The sequence below is a fragment of the Miniopterus natalensis genome, chromosome 7 (genome assembly GCF_054644295.1).
Source record: "Miniopterus natalensis isolate mMinNat1 chromosome 7, mMinNat1.hap1, whole genome shotgun sequence".
Taxonomy (NCBI): domain Eukaryota; kingdom Metazoa; phylum Chordata; class Mammalia; order Chiroptera; family Miniopteridae; genus Miniopterus; species Miniopterus natalensis.
This window is the reverse complement of record NC_142087.1, coordinates 68,983,678-69,006,651: the sequence shown is the minus strand read 5'-3', so window position 1 is coordinate 69,006,651 and position 22,974 is coordinate 68,983,678. Positions and strand designations below refer to the sequence as shown.

Genomic DNA, 22,974 nt, shown 5'->3' with positions numbered 1-22,974 from the left:
TGCAGAAAGGAAAGTTTCAAGCAGTTCAATCAAAGCCAAACCTTGCCACATGCACACTTTTGCCCGGAAGGCGAGGCTCCATTTACCCTCGGGTGTGTGTGAACCAGAGGGCCAAGACCATGTTCAAGGATTCAAACAGGTCAACTCTACTGCAAACGAGTTCGGTTCCCAGAGGATCTTCTGTTAATCGAGGTATCACTGAATGACCCCGAACACGATATGCACAGACCCCTCAAAATGCTGTGTGGTTAGTTAAGTGAATGAGCTTTACTTGCACGGTAAGTGAACGGGATACTGACCGAAAACCAACTCTCCGCGTGTAGTGCAGACAGTTCTTGGTGACGTGGGTCTGGAAGTGCACCGACCTGCAGATGGCCCCGCACTCGGGGCAGGTGTAGGGAGATTTGTGCTGATGGATTCTCTGGTGGGATGCATAGCTGCACTGGTTGGGAAGCAGCATCTGGCAGATAGTGCAAGTCTTCTAAATAAACCAAAGGGGGAGACAGGGTTGGTCCTACGAAGTACTTTCTAACACGCAAAGAAGCTTGGTTAAACCTCAAAATCACTACACAGCGGTCATTTCAAATATGACGACAATTGATTCTAAGCCCAAGGAAAAAGCAAATTTGAAAATTACATGTTCAATGGAAAACTCCTTACCCTGACCATGTAAAATAAAAATATGTACTAAGGAGGCAGGCTCATCCCAAAGTATGCTACGTTTGCATTTTGCTAAGTGTAAAGAGGAGGCATCAGAGAGGTATTCTTGCAGATTATGTAAGCAAATCAGCATCAATGTATAAATACAGGTTTATGGCCATCTATCTTGACAGTAGTCACAGTTCCCACAACCCAAAAACTGTTCTTCAAAACAGAAATGAATTAGAGTTTAATCAAGTTTCTATTTAAGTCACTTCAGTTGTTTGAAATCTGAAAGACAGGAATGTAAACAAATGGCTACAGCCATTAGCTGCTCTTTTTTGCACATGAATTGATCTTTAAATGGATGAGCTGGACATTACATGATTTATAATTTAAATCAATGAAGTGAAGTTCAGATACTTAAATTTAGATTATATTGAAACTTTATATAGAGCTTAAAATCTAATCACATATAAAATAAAAGACTGAAATCCTCTCTGGAAAAGGCCCTACATCATAAAGTAACCAGGAAAAACTGAAACACACTATTTTTCATCCCTCAGATGTTAGCACTGAACATAGCATATTTTAAAAACTTAAAGTAAATATAAACTGAGGGCTTACTACTTCCATTCCAAAAATAAACCTAACACAGCACAAGATAAAATGTGTTTGTGAATACTATTTGGATCTTCATGCAATGCGTGTCTACTGTCTTCTAAAATGTACAGTTTGCATTAAAGTCTGTTTTTAAAAAGCCTCAAAATATACACTCTAGCTAAGATTTAAAATGATCTTCTACACTGAAAACAGAATTATAACATTTTTAAAGATTTTTCATGCTTTTAGTTTTTGAGTCAAGCCCAAAAATTAAGGTTTAAACTTCGGAACGACTTAGACTAAGAAAAATCAGAAACTCACTTGAAAATTCTTTCTTGTTTTTCTCCTGAAAGAACTAAAGTACAAATTTTATCCCACAAAATGTTTATTATAATCACAGAATAGGAACATTACAGGCAGCTTTGAAGAAGTTAGCATCGTTAAAAAATAGCATTCCTTTTCTAATAACAATATTCCAAAGGTTCAGACAAGCCACAAGAAAGAAAACCAATCAACAGATTCGTTAATTAATTATAAGATCCTGCTGACATCTATCTTATCACAGGTAATCATTTGTTTCTCTGAACTAAGGTTTTCTACTTTCACCACAATCATTAATCCCAGGCAGTGAATTATATGTCTGAATTTCCACAGGCATCTTAGAATATCTTGCACTTACTTAGGAATAAATCAATATATTCTATACTAAAGTCAAACATTTTAGATAGGTAGGTAGGTAGATGGATAGGTACTGACCCCATTCCACCATAAGCCAAAAACTAAGTACTTTATATAAATACATTTAAATACAACATCTCATTTAATTCTCATAATAACCTATGAAGTAGATAATATTATGCCCATTTACAGATGAGGAAATGGGGTTTGGAGAAGCTAAGGAACTACCATGGCCCCACAATTAGTAAGTGTAAGAACCAGGATTTGAACTGGACTCTAACTCTACTTCCAAGGCCTGAGACAGAGTGCTCGTGAGGGGGTGTCATGGGGTTACAAGGAATGCACAACACACTGGAGAAGAACTGTTAGCAACTACCTCTGAACACCAACAATGACCATTACGTTGGGATTATAGGGCGTCCCCCTCCCTCCACAGCTTCTCTTTCATCAAAAGCAATGTGGTTATACTGGATTTATAACAGGGAAAAACAGCAACAAAAAGAAAAAAATCTGCAAAGGAGACAAAGATGTGTTCCGTAGGGGCTGAAAAACTTTTCACATTACCTCTCATCAAAATATGCATATCCTTCACAACACACGTAAACCCACACTGAATTGCTTAAATGCTCTTCCCTATTGGGCATTTATGATACATATATAACTATATAGTTACAGATGTGCTGGTGGGTGAAAAGGCTTTGTTGCTAGCAGGTTAACAATAAAGTATCAAAATTATTCAATTCAAAATCGGTTTTATAAGTTATTAAGTGTTGAAACCTGCATGTAACTGCCAAGACTGAAAAATGTTGGTAGTAATGGGGTCACCTAATCACCAGCCTTTCGACACCAACCTCTCTCACACCAGCCTTGGAGAGGGAAGCGTTCCCTTCCTGACGGGCTGTGTGCAGGGTGGTCCCCCAGGCCCCATGGGGCTCTGTGAGGGCGGGTCGCAGCCGTGACCCAACACCACCCCCACCACTGACCGGCAACGTACACTCTCCACATCTACCGGACGAGGCCCCTCATCCACTTTAGATGCAGAAGTACCAGGAGAAAGTGGGAGCCAGTGTGCACGTCAGCCCCAAACCAAGAAGCTTTCACATTCTGCCGTGACTGAACCAGGAGCATTCAGTCCCTGGGAAGCGCGCTGAATGAAGACCTCAGGTTCCATGTATACGTACAGATGTGTACACACACCCATGTGCACACCGTATTCACTCCCATGTTTCTCTGTTTAACTGCTTCCACTCCTCACCTCCATTCCGTCTGAGAGAAAGCATGCTGTTTGGGTTGCAGACATTTCTTCTTGACGCTTGGCATGACATCAATAGTTTCAGACCCACACGAATACAGTTTACCTAACTGTACGTCCTCGAATTTCAGTCACTGTATCTGTTCAGATAATGCTGTTATCCCTGCTCCGGAGAGAGTGGTGATGCAACAGCCTGTGTCCATTAGATTCTCTGGGCTCCTTTGCATTCACGGCCATGACCCCCTTCTCTGGATTTGGGGACAGACTTGAGCAGAGAAGCAGGCCAGGATTTCTGTGGTCTAAAATAACATGACTTACCTTCCTTTTTAAAAAATAAAAAAAAAAAAATCAAAGAAACTACAATATATCTTAAAACTCTAACTCTCTACAAGTTGAGCTTTTTACAAGATAAAGCAATTTAATGGGATAGTACCTGCCTTTTGAATAGAAAAAGTACTTAAATGGATTCAAGTGTCTTCTGGCATTTCATTTACATTATCTAAAAATGGATAAATGTTTTCAGTATTTAAGCAATAAATGGTGAGTTTCTTCTCTGGAGGAGACTCATTTGCTCAGAGAACTGCTACTTTTTCAAGAGAGTACTTTTCAAAAGTGAGGAAACACAGGCAAACAGCTGAAAAGTGATCATGATCCACACTTGACAACTACTCATATTGCACCTTCTCTCCCTCCCTGGCACTAAAGTCAATGGCTGCCACTGCCATGTGGGCTATGCGTCAGGGGAAGGGGCACCCCACGGCCTTGTTAAGGGTTCAGGGATGTCTGAGTAACAAGAAAAACAATTCTATGTGTTTCAACTCTTATTTCAGGGAGAAAGAGAGCGTGGGAAAGGTACTGGGGGGAAGGTGATAAAGGCTAGAGATAAGTGAGTTCATACAGCACATATTTATGTGCAAATTCCAGAGACCAAAGGCCTGAGACAGCCTGAGACGGTGGATCTAAAGGTCAAACTCCTCAGCTTCACAGTCAGCTCAGCTGCAAACTGTTTCTGCCTCATTAACAGCAGCTCCGTATTCTTGTGTCTACAATATAATTACAAAAATAATAATAATAAACTATGCCGCTTTGTTTCCTGGCTTTCACTTTCCTAGGATGTCACAATGAGAACATGGAGCATTTTACTCAGGTCTCAACCGGAAATAAGAATTACAGCAGAAATGAGTCTATATATCTTGGTTCCCAAAGCTAGCTGGCTGTGGTGGCTTTTTCCTCAAATCATTCTGCTACAGTGAAAATCCCTAATAGGAGTTGACAGTTAAATGAACAAATTTCCAGAAAACAATATGGTCAACACATATAATCTATTCAGATGATAATCAGTGGAGAACAGTTAAATTAAAGGTTGGTAACATAAACTGGGACAGGCCTAGTCTGACCAAAATTAAAATGAAGCATTTTTGGAGAGCAGGGCCAAAAACTGAAAGACATGAGTCTTCAGCTAATAATGGTATCTCGGGCAGGCGAGGGAACTGAGGTGAGCACCATGGTTTCCAGAAGCTGCCTGAGCAGTGTGTCTAGAAACGAGAGCTGGCTGGGCTGCTCAAGATAATTTAATGCACTTAGTATATTGTGTTAATGATGCCCAGAAAGTTCCTGAAGCTAAACTGAATCAGCAATCCTGAAAATGGGCACCAGGACAGGTAAGTCACCTTCATCTGCACTCCTGCAGCTGATCTGGATGTCGTAACCGAAGAGCCAATTCTTGAACAATTCCCACGGTCCCACAACAGTACAATGCTCGTCTATATCGCAGGTTATCAGCATAACCAAGGGGATGGAATGAACCAGCAATAAAGAAATCCTGCCTTGAGTCCTGACTGTGCCACTCACTGGGGCTCTGTGTCTTCAATTGTGAAACAAAAGGGCTGACCAAAGGACCTGTAACACCTGATTCTATGGCTGATGCAGATTCTACAGGACAAAACTGATTTTGCCAATTTCTTAGAGGTCACAGTGTGCACTTTCAGTCTGTACTTGGCTAAATTTAGTCATGATTTCACGGCGAAGTGAAGCGATGACATTCCAGTATGTTTAAATATCAATTATTAAAACTAAAGTTGTCAGCTCTTCAATACTTCATGGAGAGGAGGAAAGCTTCTCTCACCCCTCCACCCATTCCTTTTCTCAATGTGACCCAAAGCAGGGGTTATTAATCAGACGGGTCTGCATACAAACCCCCAACCAGGGCAGATCACCTGGGGTTAGAAGTCCAGTACCCATGTGCTCCACTTTTATTGTACCACTTGGTCCCATTCAGCGGGGAGAAGTGATCCCCCGATGACGTCCCGCCATCCCGCCCACTCCCTCAGCTGCCTGCTCCCCGGCGGGTAAGCAGGTGCAGGCAGGGCAGTCCAACCCAGACCTAAGCATGCCTGGAGTACTGTTCCCTATCCTGTACCAGAGTGTGACGGAATTCTATGACCTGGATTCTGGCTCAGCCAAACCACATATTCCAACCCAGCTCTAACAGACACCTGCACCGGAGGGCTTGCTGAGCACAGGGCCAGGTAATAACAGAGTGGCACTGACTCTGTAAGGCAATCATTATTTGCACAGAAGTCTGTAAGAGTAGGAGCTGCTGGAAGGCGGAATTCAGCAAATGCCACCAAAGCCTTCCTCTATCCTGTTACATACTGGCAAAGTCTCACAAGGCTAACCACCCAGGATGGGGGATGGGGGAGGAGCCCTGGCACACACGGTCGCAGTTGGTGATACGAGAAGAGATCCTTTGCTGGATTCAAACACGCACCCTTGGAAAACTCAGAAAAGGATCCGATCAAACATAAACAGGAGTCCAAATATAAATGAGCAGAAAATGAAGATACAAAGTGAAGGAAGGCAGTGACTGCACTAAACCAAGAAAAGGCTGTTCGCCACAGAGAGGCTGAGGTCTCCAGAGGCTGGCCTCCACAGGTGGGAGTGGGGGGAAAGCTTGACCTCAATCCTTTCACAGACGGGGCTAAGAAAAAGGGGGTGTGCACTGAGCACCGAGGCTTGGAAGAGAGACGTCCAGAGAGAATGGAAGGCTGTCCTCCCAGGAAACCTGGTTCCAAAACAAATGAGCATCAGGCTGAAGCCTCGGGCAGAGCCCAACGTTAACTGCAGAATCTCCCCTTGAAAACAGCAGCTGCGTTCAGACACTTAAACAACAGAGTGGGACTTACTCCCAGGAAAATGGGCTAGAAGTCCCTTTCCCTATTCTTTCCACTAAGCACGGCTACCACTCCCGGGCATTATACATAAAGGCTAACTGGGGACCTCGGGGACAAGGATGATAGCACAGAAGCCTTCCGAAATGAAAACTACAAAATGACAAAAGAAATCAAGGAAGATCTAAGTAAAGAAGAAACATTCTGTTCGTGGACTGAAAGACTCAACGTAAGTAAAGATACCAATTCTCCCCAAACCGATACACAGGTTTAACTTAATTCCTATCAAAACCCCAACAAGAGTTTTTATACATATTGAAAAGACTATTCTAAAATTTATATAGAAAGGCAAAAAAACTAGAATACTTAAAAAATTTTGAGAGAAAAGAATAAAGCTAGAGGAATCAGTCTACTGGATTTCAAGACATTTTATAGTTATAATTAAGACAGTGTTATTAGTGAAGAGATAGACACATAAATCAATGGTACAGGATAACCCAGAAATAGGTGACACACAAATATGTCCAACTCATATTTGATAAGGTACAAAAGCAATTCGATGGAGGACAGGTGGCCTTTTGGACAAATGGTACTGAAAGAAGAGAACACACATGGGCAAAAATAAATAAATAAATAAATAAACCTAAACCTGACGAGGTCTCACACCTTATATGAAAATTAACCCCCAACGGATCACGGGCTTAAATGTAAAGCATAAAACTACAAAACCTTCAGAAAAACACACAGGAGAAAAATTTCAGGATCTAGAACAAAGAGTTCTTAGATTTGAATCACATATCCAACAAAGGACTGGACTAGTATCTAGAACATATCACGAATTCTTAAAACTCAACAGTGGGGGGGAAAATCTAATCAGAAAAGGGCAAAAGACATGAAGAGACATGTCACCAAAAAGATATACAGGTGGCAAATAAACATGAAAAGATGTCCAAAATCATCAGTGATGGGGTACCTGCTGCACACTAAAACCACAAAGAGCTATCACTATAAAAAATACCACCACCAAATGCTGACGAAGATGCAGAGAAACCAGGCCACTCATAAATTGCTTGTGGAATATAAAATGGTGCAGCCACTCTGGAAAAGAGTTTTTTAAAAATATAAACATGCAACTACTATATCACCCAGGCATTGCACACTTGGGCATTTATCCCAGCAAAATGAAAACCTGTGCTCACACAAAAGCCTATGTTTATGGCAGCTTTATTCATAATAGCCCTAAACTAGAAACAATGAAACCACCCATCCCTCAATGACTGAATGGTTAAACAACCTGTGGTACAACCATACGATGGAATACGACTCAGCAATGAAAAGGAACAAACTATTGATACATGCAACAACCTGGATGAATCTCCAGGGAATGATGCTGAGTGAGAGAGTCAATCTCAAAAGGTTATAAATGGTATGGCTCCATTTATATGGCATTCCTGAAGTGACAAAATTAGAAATGGAGAACAGATTAGTGGTTGTCATGGCTTTAAAAGGGGTGGGGTGGCTCCAAAGAGATGAGAGATCCTTGTGGTTATGGAAATACTCTGTATATTGACTGAGTATCGATGTGAACATCCTGGTTATGATATTATTCTATATTTTGCAAGATGTTACCATTGGGGGAAAGTGTATAAAAGGTATACAGGATCTCTCTGTATTATTTCTTACATGAATCTAAAATTATTTCAAAATAAAAGATTTGATTCATTTGAGATTTAACAATCCCTCAAAAAATTGAATGATTTGAGAAGGAAGACCCAGAACATTAGCACAGGACACTTCGGCATTATCAGGTAAGATTTTAAAATCACAGGGGCACTTCTAAGTAGACGCTGGGCAGGAGGGGGGAGAGGGATATCCCTGCTGCCAGTCAAGCAGCACACCTTTCTCTGGGCCTGGTGAAGTCAAAAGGTGAAAGGCAGTGAGCAAGGCGTGGTGGACCCGTTAGTCTCACCAGGGCCCTGAGGTCACACACTTGAACCTTCAGAATCAACAGAGGCAGCAGGGTCAGTTCAGGAATCTGGGTGGATGATTCTCAAACTAAGACCACAGTGCAGATCTGGGGAACCCTGCCCTGGGAAACCTCAGGGAAGCCAGAAGAGAAACGGGCAGCTACAGGCACAGCTCTTAAACTGCCCTGGGGTCCTGTTCTAGAAAGGATGGCCAGGGTGTGAGCCATGGAGTGTTGTTACAAATGTGAGGTACTCTACTCTTTCTCAGTTTACCAGTGAGCAACCAAGAAGGTGAAGGTCAAAGGAGAACCAGAAGTAAGTTTTAAATACACGAATGTCTTGGACAACAGAGAAAAGAAGGCGCTCAGGAAAGACTGGTACTTGAGGTGCCATTAGTTCAAACTCTAAATTTTATAAGAAGTCATAAGTGTTTTAAGAGAATAAACTGTTTATATAGGTGGATTTTTTTCCCATTTGAATTTAAGTTCACAAGTTGCAAATTGGCCAATGTCATGTGAACGGCGAACTGGAAAAGATGAGATGAATAATTTTCTCTTCTTTCTTCTGTTCTTCCTGTCTTCAACCCCACCTCCCACTGCCACCAATACCTGATGCCACACCAGGGGACATAGATAGGCGAGGACCACCCTAGCTTTCTCTACCTTTGAGGCTAGTCCAACAATAACCATACAGATCCCACCAACCTCCTGGACTGTGGAAGAGACTCAAGGTAGGGCAAAGGCAACGGAACAAACAGAACTAAAGACATAAGTGTGGCTTTGTGTTTTTTTCCTGCTTCCTTTTAAGATGGAATGAAATATCACCCTTTTGATGAAGTGGGGCAAGAGAAGAGGGCACCCATATAGAGCCCACACATTGTCACTAGGACACACTAGAAGAGCAACATCAATCGCTGCCTTCTTGAAGTTGGCCACTTGACTCTCTTGAGTGTTTTACTGTCAGAGCCAATTAGACATTTAACATCCATTGCTGCAAGAATGTTCTCAAACTCTTTATCGCATCCACTTCCACTAAACTGAAAACCCAAGAGAAAAAAATTATTGAGGTATACTTGATTATCTGTTCCCCAAATTCAAAATCCTGCAAAAATCTTAACTTAGTCATTGGCCTTGGGAAACTATCATGGGGATATTGGAGGCAAATAAAAGAAAAATCGGTTTACGGTTGAGTTTTCATAAACAGAAGTTTGAGTCAGAATATATTAGGCTGAACGAGTACCGCCTTCCAATTCTGGTTTGGATAATAAATCATACGGTCTCTCTAAGTTCAAATATGTTTCATTCAACATGTCCAGTTACTTCCAAATGACAGGTATCATGTACTTGTAAAACACATTTATCTAATAGCCAAAAACTGGCCTCGTGGAGAAGCAATGCCCATTTGAAATATATTTCACCAACATCAACCTACACTTCACTATAACAAAACAACAAAAAAGCTGCAAACAAATGCAAAAGTATCCTATTTAATAGAGGTGGGTTTTCCACTTGTAGTTAAATTCACCGCAGTAAAGAATATTACTGAATATACTTCAGGACCAAGCAGGCAAACTGTAAAACGGGTACCAACTAGGTATGTTTAACTATAAAAGACAGTAATTGTAAGTAACAGGAATTTTTTAAATACCAATATTGTCACTAATAATTAAGGAACATTGGTGATGTAGCCTGACTGAAACCCTTATTTCAATGGGATGATATACAGTAATTAGCTAGATCTCAGATTCCTTACACATATTCCAATGATCCAATATCAAGAACTCCGTTACTTACCCTAAATCTTAGGTGCCATAACTCAACTAGTACATAGAGTTTCTATCTAAAAGAACTGGCTTCCCCAAAAAACATTTTTAAGTCAGATTCATGTTTCAACATTGTTCTGCTCTATGAAAACAATCCTTCCTCTCTTGTGTATGGGCACACACATGCATCCACACACATCCACTCACACCCTTCCATTTAACTGAGCTCCCATCCCTTAAAACAAGGGCATCGTTTAGAACACTCATGTCTACAGATTCATCACCGAAACACCAAAATGTAAATGATACTCTACTTGTCCACTCGTATCTGCAGCCTGCTGGAAATGTGTAGCCAGCGATGTCTCGTCCTGGAAAACTTCGTTGCACTCCAAACATTTCAGACTATGCCTGCAGAGCTTGGACGGGTCTTCGTCTAGAGGCATAGCTGGAATGATGGGTGTGCTTGAAGGAGCTGATATGACGGTCCCAGTTATACCAGACTGGATTTTGGTTACAGTGTGTGTGCCAGCCCCCACAGAGCTCGGCAGAGCAGAAGATGCAGCAGAAGTATTGCTTGATGGAGAAACAATCATTTGATCTGCTGGGACAGGCTTTAGAATCAAGTGGGAGCACTGCATTACAACCCCCTTCTCCTTATGCCCACGGGCGTGGGAGAGGAGGCTGCACTTGTTGTAGAAAACGAGGTTCTTTGTACAGTGGTTACATGTCACCTCGATGCGCACACTGCGTCTGTCGTAGTGCTGAGTCAGACTCTTTTCAAGAGCGAAGGAGTCGCCACACTCCAAGCACTTGTACCCGCGGGTCGGCAGCGTGATGCCTGCATTAGCAGGGGGACTGAGGTTGGGGATGTAAACTGGAACGGGGTTGACACTGCTGAGCACCTTGTTGAAAGCTTCCACCACAGAGCTCTGCAAGGAGGACACCACCTGGACTCGAGACACCTTTTTGGGTGGTTGCGAGGCTGCCGCATTGATTATTGCCTGCTTTATTTGCTGCTGAGGTTTGGTTAGCACTTGGCGGAGCTCAGAAGTGGCCTGGGCGCCCTGAGGCAGAAGGTTAAGGTTGGCGAGGTGCACAGTCTTTGGCACGAGTTTGGCGTTGGCCAGGCTGGATGCCGGCACCACAACGGTTTGCTGCTGGATGGCGTTGGCAGCTTTAATGATAGCACTGCTGGCACTCTGAACAGAGGCAGCAGATATGACCGTGGCTTTGACCGTCGTGTTGTTAGCGAGCTTCAAATTAATGACTTGAGATCCTGCCGTCTTCACGGCAGACACTGGGAGAAAGGCAGTTGCCACAGGCTTAATAGTGACCTGTTTGGGGGTCAGCTCTGCAGGGGCAACTGCGTTGGTGACAACAGCAGACTGCAGAGGCGCTCTGGGGGGAGAGGAAAGGACGGCAGCTGTAGTTGAAGATGACAGAAGTGAAGTCACAGAAGCCATCACAGGCCCCGTCTGCTCAGAGGGCTTTTTTCCAGAGTCAAGATCGACTTCTGGCAATACCCTTGTCACTGTTCTCTTTATTTCCCCAGACGACGTCTTAATGGTTTTGATGCGGACTTTGGGAATTGCTGGTGTCGATCCTGCAGGGGATGACGGAGATCCCTTGCTACTGTTTTCACTTGAAATGCTCCTGGGGCTATCCGGCTGCTTTAGGGACACCTTCTTTGTCCCATCGATGAGGCTCTGGGACTCAGGAGACTTTTCAATGGCTCTGGGACTATCATTGACTTCTTTTGGTAATGGAGAGGGTTCCCGTGAATTCGTCACTGGTTCTTTACAGGAGTCTGAAGCAGCCTTTTTAGCACTAAGAGCTGCAATGGCAGCTATACAGGAGGAAAGCTTGGAGGATGGCTTTGACCTTGACGGAGCCACACTGCCAAGGGCGGCGTCGTTCTTCTCGGAGCCCAGCTTCCCGTCATGGACCCTATTTTCAAGCACCTTTTCAGAGTTTTCCTTCAATCTATCCTCCACTTTTCTGACTTTAAAAGGTTCATACACACTCAGATTTATAGAATTTGTTTCTGTTTCTCTCTTGACAACTTTGTTTTTATCTACACTGCCCGAAGTAGAGATTCCAGTTTTGCTTAAGTTTTCCCCTCCGAGCGCCTTCAGTTTCTCATAGTCCTGCTGGGAAACCGACCCGCTCAGCACATTGGATCGAAAGCCTGAGCGCATGTCCTCTTTATCAGGGGGGTCATCCACCTCTATCTTCTCGTCGTCATCAAACTCTTCAGCACTTGAGATAGGGCTAAACTGGCTGAAAGCCGAGTCTTTTAAAGTCACCTCTGAGGTAGGCACATCTCCTTTCAAGGACTTCGATCCATCCTTACTGTAGCTGTCAAGAGAGGACGCTGCAAGAAACCCATTATGCAGGCCGTTGCCCGTCGGATTGTGGCCGTCTTTCTCTGCGCCCTCGGAGGAATCGATGTTCCGAACGTTCTTGACAATAACGCTGACGCCCACGTCAGAAGAGGACGGCGTGTGGGAGTCGTCATCGCCGTGAGCGCTCTGCTTGATGTGGCTTTCCTGGTCGTCGTGTCCAGATTCAATAGCTGCTTTAGGATCCACCATATCTGGGATGTCAAATGCTGCCAGGAGGTCATCAAAGTCTGGGGTCTTCATATCCCCCATGGTCATGAATTGGATCAGATGTTCTGTTAAACAAACAGAAAATAATTCCATCAGCAACTGGCATTTTGTAATGAGGAGATAAATGCCCCCCCTAGCATTCACACTAACACAGTGATGAGCACCAAAAACAGCAAGTCGGTAACTACACAATTATTATAACTGCAGAATTCTGAGTCCAAGTGAGCAGACCCAGAGAATATATACAAAGCCTTGGTGATTACAGCTCCACAGGAATTCCTCTAAAATGCTGCATACGGCGTGATCGGCATGGCAGCTCTCTAGCAAGAATAAAATGGACCAAAACTGTCATTTTAAGAAAAGCAGGTTTTGGTGTAACAATCAGAAAATGTGTCATTTTATCACTGGATTCATCGCACTGTTTTCACAAAAAGCTACTTCCAAACATATTTTGATCTTGACAGCATTTATTTCCACTGGCAAAATTATCACTATTATAGTCACATCAGCTTCGGGATATCAAATTAAAAGAAAGATATTACAATCAAAAAACCAATAACAGAACATTCACCCACAGGACAAATTAGCATCCCAATCCACCACAGCACAGCTACTGCTAATCAAGGTCCCCCTGGGATTTTTAAAAATCCCTGAGGGGCTAATTCCACCCATTTTTATTGAATCCCAATTTTCTCTATTATGCTAGGGGAAAAAATACCATCCTGGCAGAAACGTACAGCATCTCTCCCCTGTCCCTCTCTAGTGCAGTGGTTTCAGTGGTGGAGGTGACACATAGCTGTTTTCTAATCAGCACTCACCAGACACAGCCGTGCAAGTGGCTGTGGCAGCTGAGAAAGACCCTGATGTGAAACGACTCTCAGTGGGTAACAACACAGACCCGAGGACTGCAGAGCCGGGAGGGGGAGGCCCTCTCTTTTACCCCAGAGTCAGATATGGGTGGACAACATTCTACAGAGAAGTGCTCCCATTCCTGTCCACAGAGCCTTGGGTGGTGGGACAATTTTAGAAAAATGGACAGTCCTGGCTGTTCCTAAAGATGAAGGATATATAAATACATGAAGTGCTGGGGGTCTTTCAAGGGTGCCCTTTACCCCACCTTCAGAGGATGAGTGACTGTGGGGTTGAGATAAAACTCCCACTGTAAGAGAGATCCTTGTCCTCCCTGAACCCCCAGAGCACCCCATCTATGCTACTATTTCCTGGTATGTACTATATGTGTGTACTTGTCTCTTCTTACGTACTGGCCTATCCGCACTCACCTTTACACCACAAATGCCAGATAACTAACACACCACAAGTCGGGGGCCAAGACACTGGATTTATAACAAGAACAGGCCTGGAGCCAGCTCGGAGACCCTAGGAAGTGAGGGAATCTCTTTGGGCCAGTTCCTTCTTTCTTCAGTGGCGGGAGGGAGGCAAGCAGCCAGGAAAGGAAGGAAAGAAGGAGAGGGAAAAGGGGAGATGAAAAATAGGAAAGGGCAGAATAGGAGGCAACAACCAATGTCAGAGGGGAAGGTTACAGCTGATTTGGGGCAACTTTCAATAGAAAACTTAACCTAACTGATTTGTAGATACATATTCCTAGACTCTTTCTTCTTCAATTTTTTTTATTCCTTTTTTAAATCTACTTTAAATCACTAAGACGTGGTCTTCCACATTTTACTGAAGTACTTAATAATTTACTTTGTTGTACAACCTGTGAAAGACCACGTACCCCCAAGAAAAGCAACTACACAGCCATGGCCCGTTTGCTCAATGGTTAGAGCTTCGGCCTGCGGAATGAAGGGTCCCAGGTTCGATTCTGGCCAAGGGCACGTACCTCGGTTGCAGGCTCAATCCCCAACCCCCATCAGGGTACGTGAGAAAGTCAACCAACCAATGTGTCTCTCTCACGTTGATGTTTCTCTCTCCCCTCTCTCCCCACCCTCTCCCCCCCCCCCACCCTGAAAAGCAATGGAAAAAATATCCTCAGGTGAGAATTAAAAAAAAAAAAAAGTAACGACATAAAGGTCAAGGTTGAACTTTCACTCAGGTGACAACATGCGCACCAATCCAATGAAAACTCCAACCACAAATCCATCATCAGTGGCTAAGACACCCTCAGCATACTCACGCCCTCTGGGAAACACCCAGACACTTCTAAGAAGCTGGTTGGAAAAACTGCTGTTGAAGATGAAATAAACACTCATGGTTCAATAGGAGCTGGAGAAAAAAAATCACCTTCCATTCACACACGTCTCGGTTAACACAGATCTAAAGGAGCCCCACATACTTTTCTCTAGGAGGTCTGCCCTGCTTAGAGAAAACGCTCAGGGCCACTCTTCTCTCAGACCAGACAGAATAACGTATCCCCAGCATCAAACTATAGCCAGGACAAAGGTGCAGAGGAAACAACACAACACTTCCAAGCTCATATTGATGTAAAAATATCTGTAAGAAATCATACCCAGCACGGAAGTTTGTGATGATTTCCTTTTCAAAACGAAGCTGAACACTTACACTGCAAAATATGGGGAATGAAAAATCCATCAGATATGTCTACTTAGGAGTCCACCCACTGAGGAATAATCCCTGAATGTCGCCACTTCTATTTGTAAGTATCATATCGCAGCTCTAAACAGAATACTCACAAGAAAAGCGCCATTCGCAAAGCAGCCCTGTGGTCTGTCTTTACCAGCCACAGTGACCTAAGTTTGCAGATCACTGTTTGCAGAGAATTCAGGACATAGAGTCATGAACCAACAACCCCCAACCTCCACCACCAGAGTTGAAGGTGATTTTCTTTTTCTTTTAATCCTCACCTGAGGATATTTTTTCATTGCTTTTCAAGAGAGAGTGGAAGGGGGGAGAGGGGGGCGAAAGAGAGAGAGAGAGAGAGAGAGAGAGGGAGAGAGATGGAGAGAGAGAGGTGAGAGAGACACAGCGATTGGTTGCCTCCCGCACTTGCCCTGACTGGAGCCCGGGATCGAGCCTGAAACCAAGGTACATGCCCTTGGCCGGAATCAAACCCAGGACCCTTCAGTGTGGGGGCCAACGCTCTACCCACTGAGCCAAACCAGCTAAGGCCCTCCTTCCTTTCTTCACAGCTACATGGGATGTATGTCATTTGCCCTTTATTTAAGTAAAAGACATCATCCAGTTTCACATCATTCACCCCAGAGGGTCATCAGTTCAGGAGCAAAAAGAACATAAGAGAAATTCAAATACTCATGGGTGGCAGGCCCAAGACACAACCGCAAGAAATTATAAAAGGTCGCCACATGAGTGACTGGTAGTTCAGACCAGCAGTGCAACTGGCAGGTAGTCTTATGAATACTCGGAAGATCAACGCATGATTCTTTTTTTTTTATGATTTTTTAAAATATGTTTTTATTGATTTCAGAGAGAGGAAGGGAGCAGGAGAGAGAAACATCAGTGATGAGAGAGAACCATCGAATGGTTGCTTCCTGCACGCCCCCCACTAGGGATTGAGCCCACAACCCGGCATGTGCCCTGACCGGGAATCAAACTGTGACCTCTCGGTTTATAGGTCAACGCTCAACCACTGAGCCGCACTGACCAGGCTCAATGCATGATTCTTATAATCTCCTGTTTACGTAGTGGGGACCTGCATGACCTGCCCATGGCCAGGTGCCTCTGAGCAGCTAGGATGTCCTTGAGTCAGTGGGAGGATGCTGCCCACCATAAGGCCCGTATCTTTTCCTATCTGCCCAAGTAGAGCAGACTTAAGGCTCGGGAAACCCCAGCCTGCAAACCCCCCAAGGAGTTGAGAAGACATTTCTGATGCAGGAGCAACTCTTTCTCTGCAGTAATCCAGCCACACACCCTACTGTCTCGTTCCTCTGTATCCCCTTACATTTTCTCTTGAGGGAATAATGTAGAGCCAGGGGTGGACCAATGAGACATCCTTAGAGGTAAGAGGGAATTAGTTGTGGTTTAAAAAACTATGAGTCAGCCCTCCTAGTTCACCTGACGGAACCCTGACTGCCAGGTGAAACAGCACAATGGGCATAAAATACTGGGGGCGGGGGGAACATCAACGGCAGGTCACACTGTCTGAAACCCAAGATCGTACGTACTGTGCGGGTGCAGTCGCCTCTCAGGGTTGTATAATTGTATAATTAATGTAATAAACACCGCTCTCTGTAACTTCACACTTCTTTTTTGGCTTATAGAAATGTTTTTCATACCCACAATCACACATCCTATTACCCGTTACCTTCCCACATTTGGGAAGGCGAGAGCAAATTTTCCACTTGGGAGAAAAAAAGGTATTTGACTCCCACTTCACTTCTCAGTTATATAAAGTACAAAGAAATGTTTATGCTTGCAGGTTTTCTTCATTTTTCCTCCCAATTCCTAAGTACCACTCTTTTAAAAATAGATCCTTTTGCTTCAAAACATCACAAAAATAAATCTCAATCTTCTCTTAAAAGATAACACAAAAAGATCTCAAAATCTGAGCTTCTCTTAGCCTCAACAGCTTGATTTACAAACAGAATTAGCTTTAGTTATTGTAACAATGTCTTTCATTTCATTTACACGCTGTAAAATATATCTTCAAAGGCACTAACAGTCTTCTAATTTAAAGCTAACCCCCATTTCAATAACCTATAATTCACTAACAACATTGTGCTTAATGTCAAAAGTCCTTTCACCCAAAGACATTGAAAATACCTGGGGGAAAAGGCTGGGCCTGCTGACAGAAAAGGAAACTGAAAGACCTCAAGTGTGTCACATGATCACTTTACTCCCTCCTATGACACAGACAAAACATTTCCCTTCCTATCAAAGCCTCTTAAAATTACAGAAAGCTATTTCATCCTTGTTGGCAAAAGTCAAAAGCTATCAAGTCAAAAGAAAACCTTAAGAAAAACCCTTACTCATACTTATGTTTTGCAATATAAAAGAAAAAAAAATCTGTTCATGGAGCTGGTCCCAATTTCCCACTAGAGAACGACAGCTGAAAGGTTCGGGCATTACTTAACCATGGTCCAGAGAGACAGGCCCAAGCCCAGCCAAGGTTTTGCCTCCAAAATGAATATACAAGGTCAATCTGAGCAGTGAAAACAGGTCTGCTTCCCCATTTGAGTGGAGAAACTAACATTTTCGCCACTACCATTTTCTCTACCAAAAATCAATAAACTCCAAATCATAACAATCCTAAAGAAAAACAAACCAAAGTCTATTGACCACTCTGACAGCATTATACACACTTTCCATAAAATAGCAACAATAATACAGGTTTGTTATTCTCTTTGGGGACTATATTTATCACCATTTTCTTGCACGATCTGGCCATTGAAGCCCTTTAAAGAAATAATTCAACAGATTAATGGATGTAATTCATGTCTCTTCCCTTATCTTTTCTCCAAATATAAAATGTTATGACACGCGTTAATATTACGCCATGTTTCCCGTTTACTTTGTTCCTCACTGAAAATGATTCCAGCACCCCATTTTTAAATGTCTTCGCAGGACGGTTTCTCATGGCCCTCCACATTCAAATCCTTGTTTTTCCCATCACACTAGTAAGCGGACCTCTGAGCTTCCTCCATCACCAATCTTTTTCATCTTTTGCATTTTCAGTGCTCTCGTTAGATCTCTTCGACCACAAAAAAGGAAGGAATGTAAGGCAGGGGAGGGATCACATCTCTTATCCCCAGTTGACCTTTTGCTTCTACCCCACTTCAATCTGAACTGTTTATGAGGGAAAAATAGTTTGTGGCTGCAATCGCATTCCAAACACCAAGCAGGTTCAGTGACACGGGTCTACCTCATGCTTCCAGTTTTCCTAAACCAGCTGGGAACACATGTCAGTTTTGAGGTGTTTAAAAAAAATCTTATCAGCTACTGGAGAAGGCGTTAAGAGCCCCTGCCTCGATTTTCTCTAGGAAAGTGGGTGGGGGGTGAGAAGACCGGGCCCCAAAACTGGCAGAAACTTGGGCTTCAAATTAATACACAATAACACAAACACATACATATGCATACATGAATGTCTAAATGTGGACAGCTTTGAGGAAAAGTAAGCAATAATAAATGAACTACGGAAGGAATATAAGATTTACAGGTCATTTGAAGGCCCCGAGCAAGTGACAAACGCCAAAGAAAGTGCCTTTATCTTCTGTCCTCCGCACTAATCAGACCGTGAGTGAATCTTGACAATAAGTGAGCACCTCATGGGTCTGGGAAGGTCTGTGACACTCCACTCATCTTCCAGCCCCCGTGGGTGGGGACCCTGATCACACTGCCCCTGAGGGCAGGAGAACATTTCCTAAACAGCATACTCGGAGCCATTCATGAAGATAGCTCATACACAGGGGAAATGAACAGAGTACACATTTTGTTAATTCTGTATGTGTTAACAAGAAATTGGTAAATATGACCCTGGCTGCGTAGCTCAGTTGGTTAAAGCATCGTTCCAATACACTAGGGTTGTGGGTTTGACAGTCTACCAATGAATGCATAAATAAGAGGAAGAGACTGATGTTTCTCTCTCTCTAAAAATCAATAAATAAAAAGAAAAAAGAAACTAGTAAATACAATCAGTGTGATCCAGAATATACATTTCATTGTTCTACCAGATTCTGATGGTATCATCTGTCAATACACAGATACTTCGGTCTTGCGTTTTCTCCTTCAGTTCATACCTAATATTCCTGATTTGAATATAGCTGATGTGAAAGTTCAAGCTGTTTCTGGAAATAAAAACCTAGAATCACGTAATCAGGGCACAACCTTGGGAAACACAAGAATAAAACCAACCCGGCCCTTCCCTGTGGCTGTTCTGGCTCCAAGCCCCACCCCCCCCACCCCCATGTTCTCCAGAGGGCAACGCACTACCACAAGCAAAGGTTACCACAAGCAAAGGTCCCGCGCACCCCTCGGCCTTTTCAGCTCAACCTGCATTCCTGGCTTACTGCTCACCCCTCACTCCCACCCCACCTCCAGCTCCAAGCATTCGCATGTCAAATCAAAGCCATAAGAGAGCCTTTGCTTTTTTCCCTGGGTTCTGCAGCTGCCAAGAAAACCTCCAGAGAAGGCTGGGCTGTGCAAATCCCTGCTCTGTATCCCCTGGGGTCCTCAGTGTCACTTAAGCTCCACAGTCTTCTCCTTAGTATTAACTCCCACCCTGCCGGGAGACACAGGCTGTTTCTAATCTTTTCCTCTTACCTACTCCACTCCACGCCTTGGCCTTTTTCTTCCTGCAATCAACCTCCAAGATAACAGGCCTTCTCCCCACACCCTTCCTTCCTACAGATCTTGTCCAGTCCTGCAGTTGGCCTGTCCAAGCTGATCCTACTCCCTGGGCTTGTCACCCTTCTCCTATGCTTTTGGTCACTCCTGTCACCTCTATTTATCGGCGTAGAGACCTCCCAACCTTCACCTAGTGATTCTACCTTGGTGCTGTCTCACCAGCATGCTGCTGCCTTCGCTGTCAAGTTCTCGGCCACTGGGACAAATCCTCTCCCTCCCAGCTCCTTCCTGGCCCCCTTTCGATCCACTCTCCAATCCAGGCTGTACAGAGGAATTTGGGGGAGTGGTGGAACTCTTCTGTATCACGACTGTGGGGGTGGATACACACTTCTTTGCATTTGGCAAAACCCAGAGAATTTCACTGCATGTAAATTGGAGGAAAAAGGCAACCAGAAATGAGGGAAGGCCCAGAATGAAAGACGAACTGAAACATGGAACCTAAACTATATTACAACGAATAACATTACCATGCTGAAGAGCTGAAGAGAGGAGGGGAGAAAAGAACCAAAGCAATTTGGAAAACAAAATTCTGCCTGCATACTGTGAGGCCCGGGGAGTAAACCGAGTCTGTAATCTAGTTAGCAGTATTACACCAGCGACAGTTTTTTGTTTTGGTAAGTGTGTAATTGTAATTATGTCAGGTGGTTAGGGAAAACTGAATAAGGGGAACTTGGAAACCTGTTTGATTTTTGCAGCTTTTCTAGGAGTTAAAATTGTTTCAAAATAAGAAGTTAAATGCCATTTAATAGTGTAAAGCTACTAAATGAAATACAGCAAGTGACTCAGGACACTTCCCGAACAGTCTATTCCCCACTTTTGTTCCCTGTGCCTGTGCTGTTACCTGTGGCCTTTCTCTCTGCATGTGACCTTTCAGCCGAATTTCATTTTCCAGCCATCCTTCCTCCCATAGACTCCGCCAAGCTGCCATGAGCTGACTTCTCTTTGACTCACTGGCTTGTGCCCTCTTCCGGGGGGGTCCCTTCAGAATGTCATCTCTATCTCTGTTCCAAGGCAACCTCAGCAGCTCCCATGGTCACACAATCACAGATACTCACGGAACTTACCTATTTCTACAATCAGCCCAATTTCTACTTTAAGGGCCACCTCTCCAGTTGCCGGCTCTATATTCCTCTTGGCTCTCCCAACTGTTTGTCAAACTTACCCCAAAGCCCTTATGTTCTCTCCCGACCTGTTCCTCCTCTAGTCCCAGCTATGTGACGTCGGCGACACTCAACGTTCTCTAAGAAAATATTAAAAACCCTCGGGCAGCATGTCACACGCTGCAAATCAGAGACACTAGTTCCGTAGGACTCACCAGGCTTTCCACAAACACAAGACGAAAATACTTATTGTAAATGCTGGATTTTTCTCCGCTGAGCAGATTGCTCTCAGGCAGGGCAGCCTCTATTATGCAAATAAATATTATAAATCTCTGGAAAGAGGGAAGCAATAGCTCCCAAATTTTGAGCTAACCACAGGTCACTTTCTTCAGACCCATGAATATAAATGGCAAAATGATTTCCTCAAAGGTGGCACCAATTTCTGTTGTCCCTGTTATATAGTTACTTTAAATGCATCATGTCCCCCTTTATAAATATTTATTAGCTGACGTCTAAGGCAGCAAAATGATGATTCATTGTATACAAATTTCTGCCTTACTAATTATTACAGAGTTTAAAGTGTTTCCCATATGGCTTGCTTACTAGTTGTAAAAGAAATTCCTGTTCAGTGAATGATGAATGAATGCATGGAAGGAGACGATGAATTTCCTATTTACTTCTTGCTGCAGCTCTATGAAATAACCTACTGACTTACACTCTTGTCACTTAACTAATAAGCAAGCACATATACAACCAATCCATATAGTTTCCGAAAATGAATGAGTTTCTATGGACAAGCCCTGGAGGAGAGAATGAGCTTTTAATGTCCCAGCTACACAAACACTGACAATGGTGGGAGGGCACCAGTCCTTCCTGTACTGTTCCTGTCCAGCACCGACATTCCCTCTGCCCTCTGGCTTCTTTGTGTGGGAAAGTTTCCCACCTAAAAAAATGAGGATAACAGCATACACTGAACCCCAGGGATATGGGGAGGGAGAGCTGACACTTAGATATTTAGAGGGAGCCATATCAAATATACCACACACAAAAAGCAGAGAAAGCATAAAACTCAAACAAGGGGTGGCCAGTGTTCAGAGAATTTCAAGGCTCCGCTCACTTTATCCCACAACCAGCCAGGAGACCTACCTGGCTGAGCAGTCAGGACTGTTTTCTAGAGAACAGTTAGTGATCATTAACCTTTCTTATCACAGAGCATCTGGGTTTGAGTAAGAGAAGAAAAGGAGCTAAATGGGCAGCACTCTCAGGTGGGGAGGCTGGTACTGAGGGGCCAGGGGTAGGAGGTCAGGGGCTCACCTTGTCCATTACAGAACTCATGGGCTGAGATGTGAGACTGGGTCATGATCAGAATTAAAGGCTGAGACACAAACAACTCACCAGTTCAGAACCAGAGAGGTGAACAGAAGAGCTGCTCAGCCCAGAGGCACATGACACCATCCTCACCTGAGTCCACCTGACCTCTGCCACCCCAAATGACAACAAAATTGAAAGTATACACAGACAGAGTACTTCACAGGTGCACCACTTCCCACAAGCAGCAGAAGCAGCAGCAACCTTGGCTGAGAGTCACATCTGAGACTCCAGCATCCCTGTGGCCTGCAGAAGGCAGAGCTCTCTCCATCCTAGATAGGTGGGAGGTCAGACAAGGTAAGAGGCCAGAGTATTGCCTCCTCCAAATCCTCAGAATCCATGCAAGTAAGCTGTCCCCAAGAGAGCCCTGAGAACTAATAAAACTCTGAGTTTTGAGTCTTAGGGTTAATTTTTAAAAAATCAATAATTAATGTGATATGAGGAACAAAGAAGAAACTATCTATCTGTTTTGAGACATGGAGTAAAGAGGAACATATTCATTTCAACTTACAGTTTACTCACACTTAACAGCAAGTAGTTCTCAA

The 22,974-nt window shown here is 43.7% G+C and overlaps 1 protein-coding gene across 12 annotated transcripts in view; it reads right to left on the bottom strand.

Annotated features, from left to right (window-relative positions):
• ZNF532 (zinc finger protein 532) overlaps nucleotides 1–22,974 on the bottom strand; it is a 93,328-nt gene that overhangs the window by 36,716 nt on the left and 33,638 nt on the right. For all 12 annotated transcript variants that reach the window (XM_016223512.2, XM_087819125.1, XM_087819126.1 and 9 more), the window contains 2 exons: nucleotides 10,386–12,748; nucleotides 300–481 (listed from right to left, as the gene is read on the bottom strand). In XM_016223512.2, the coding sequence (XP_016078998.1) occupies nucleotides 300–481; nucleotides 10,386–12,731 (2,528 nt within the window). In that variant the 5' untranslated portion in view covers nucleotides 12,732–12,748. The remainder of the gene's footprint in view (nucleotides 1–299; nucleotides 482–10,385; nucleotides 12,749–22,974) is intronic.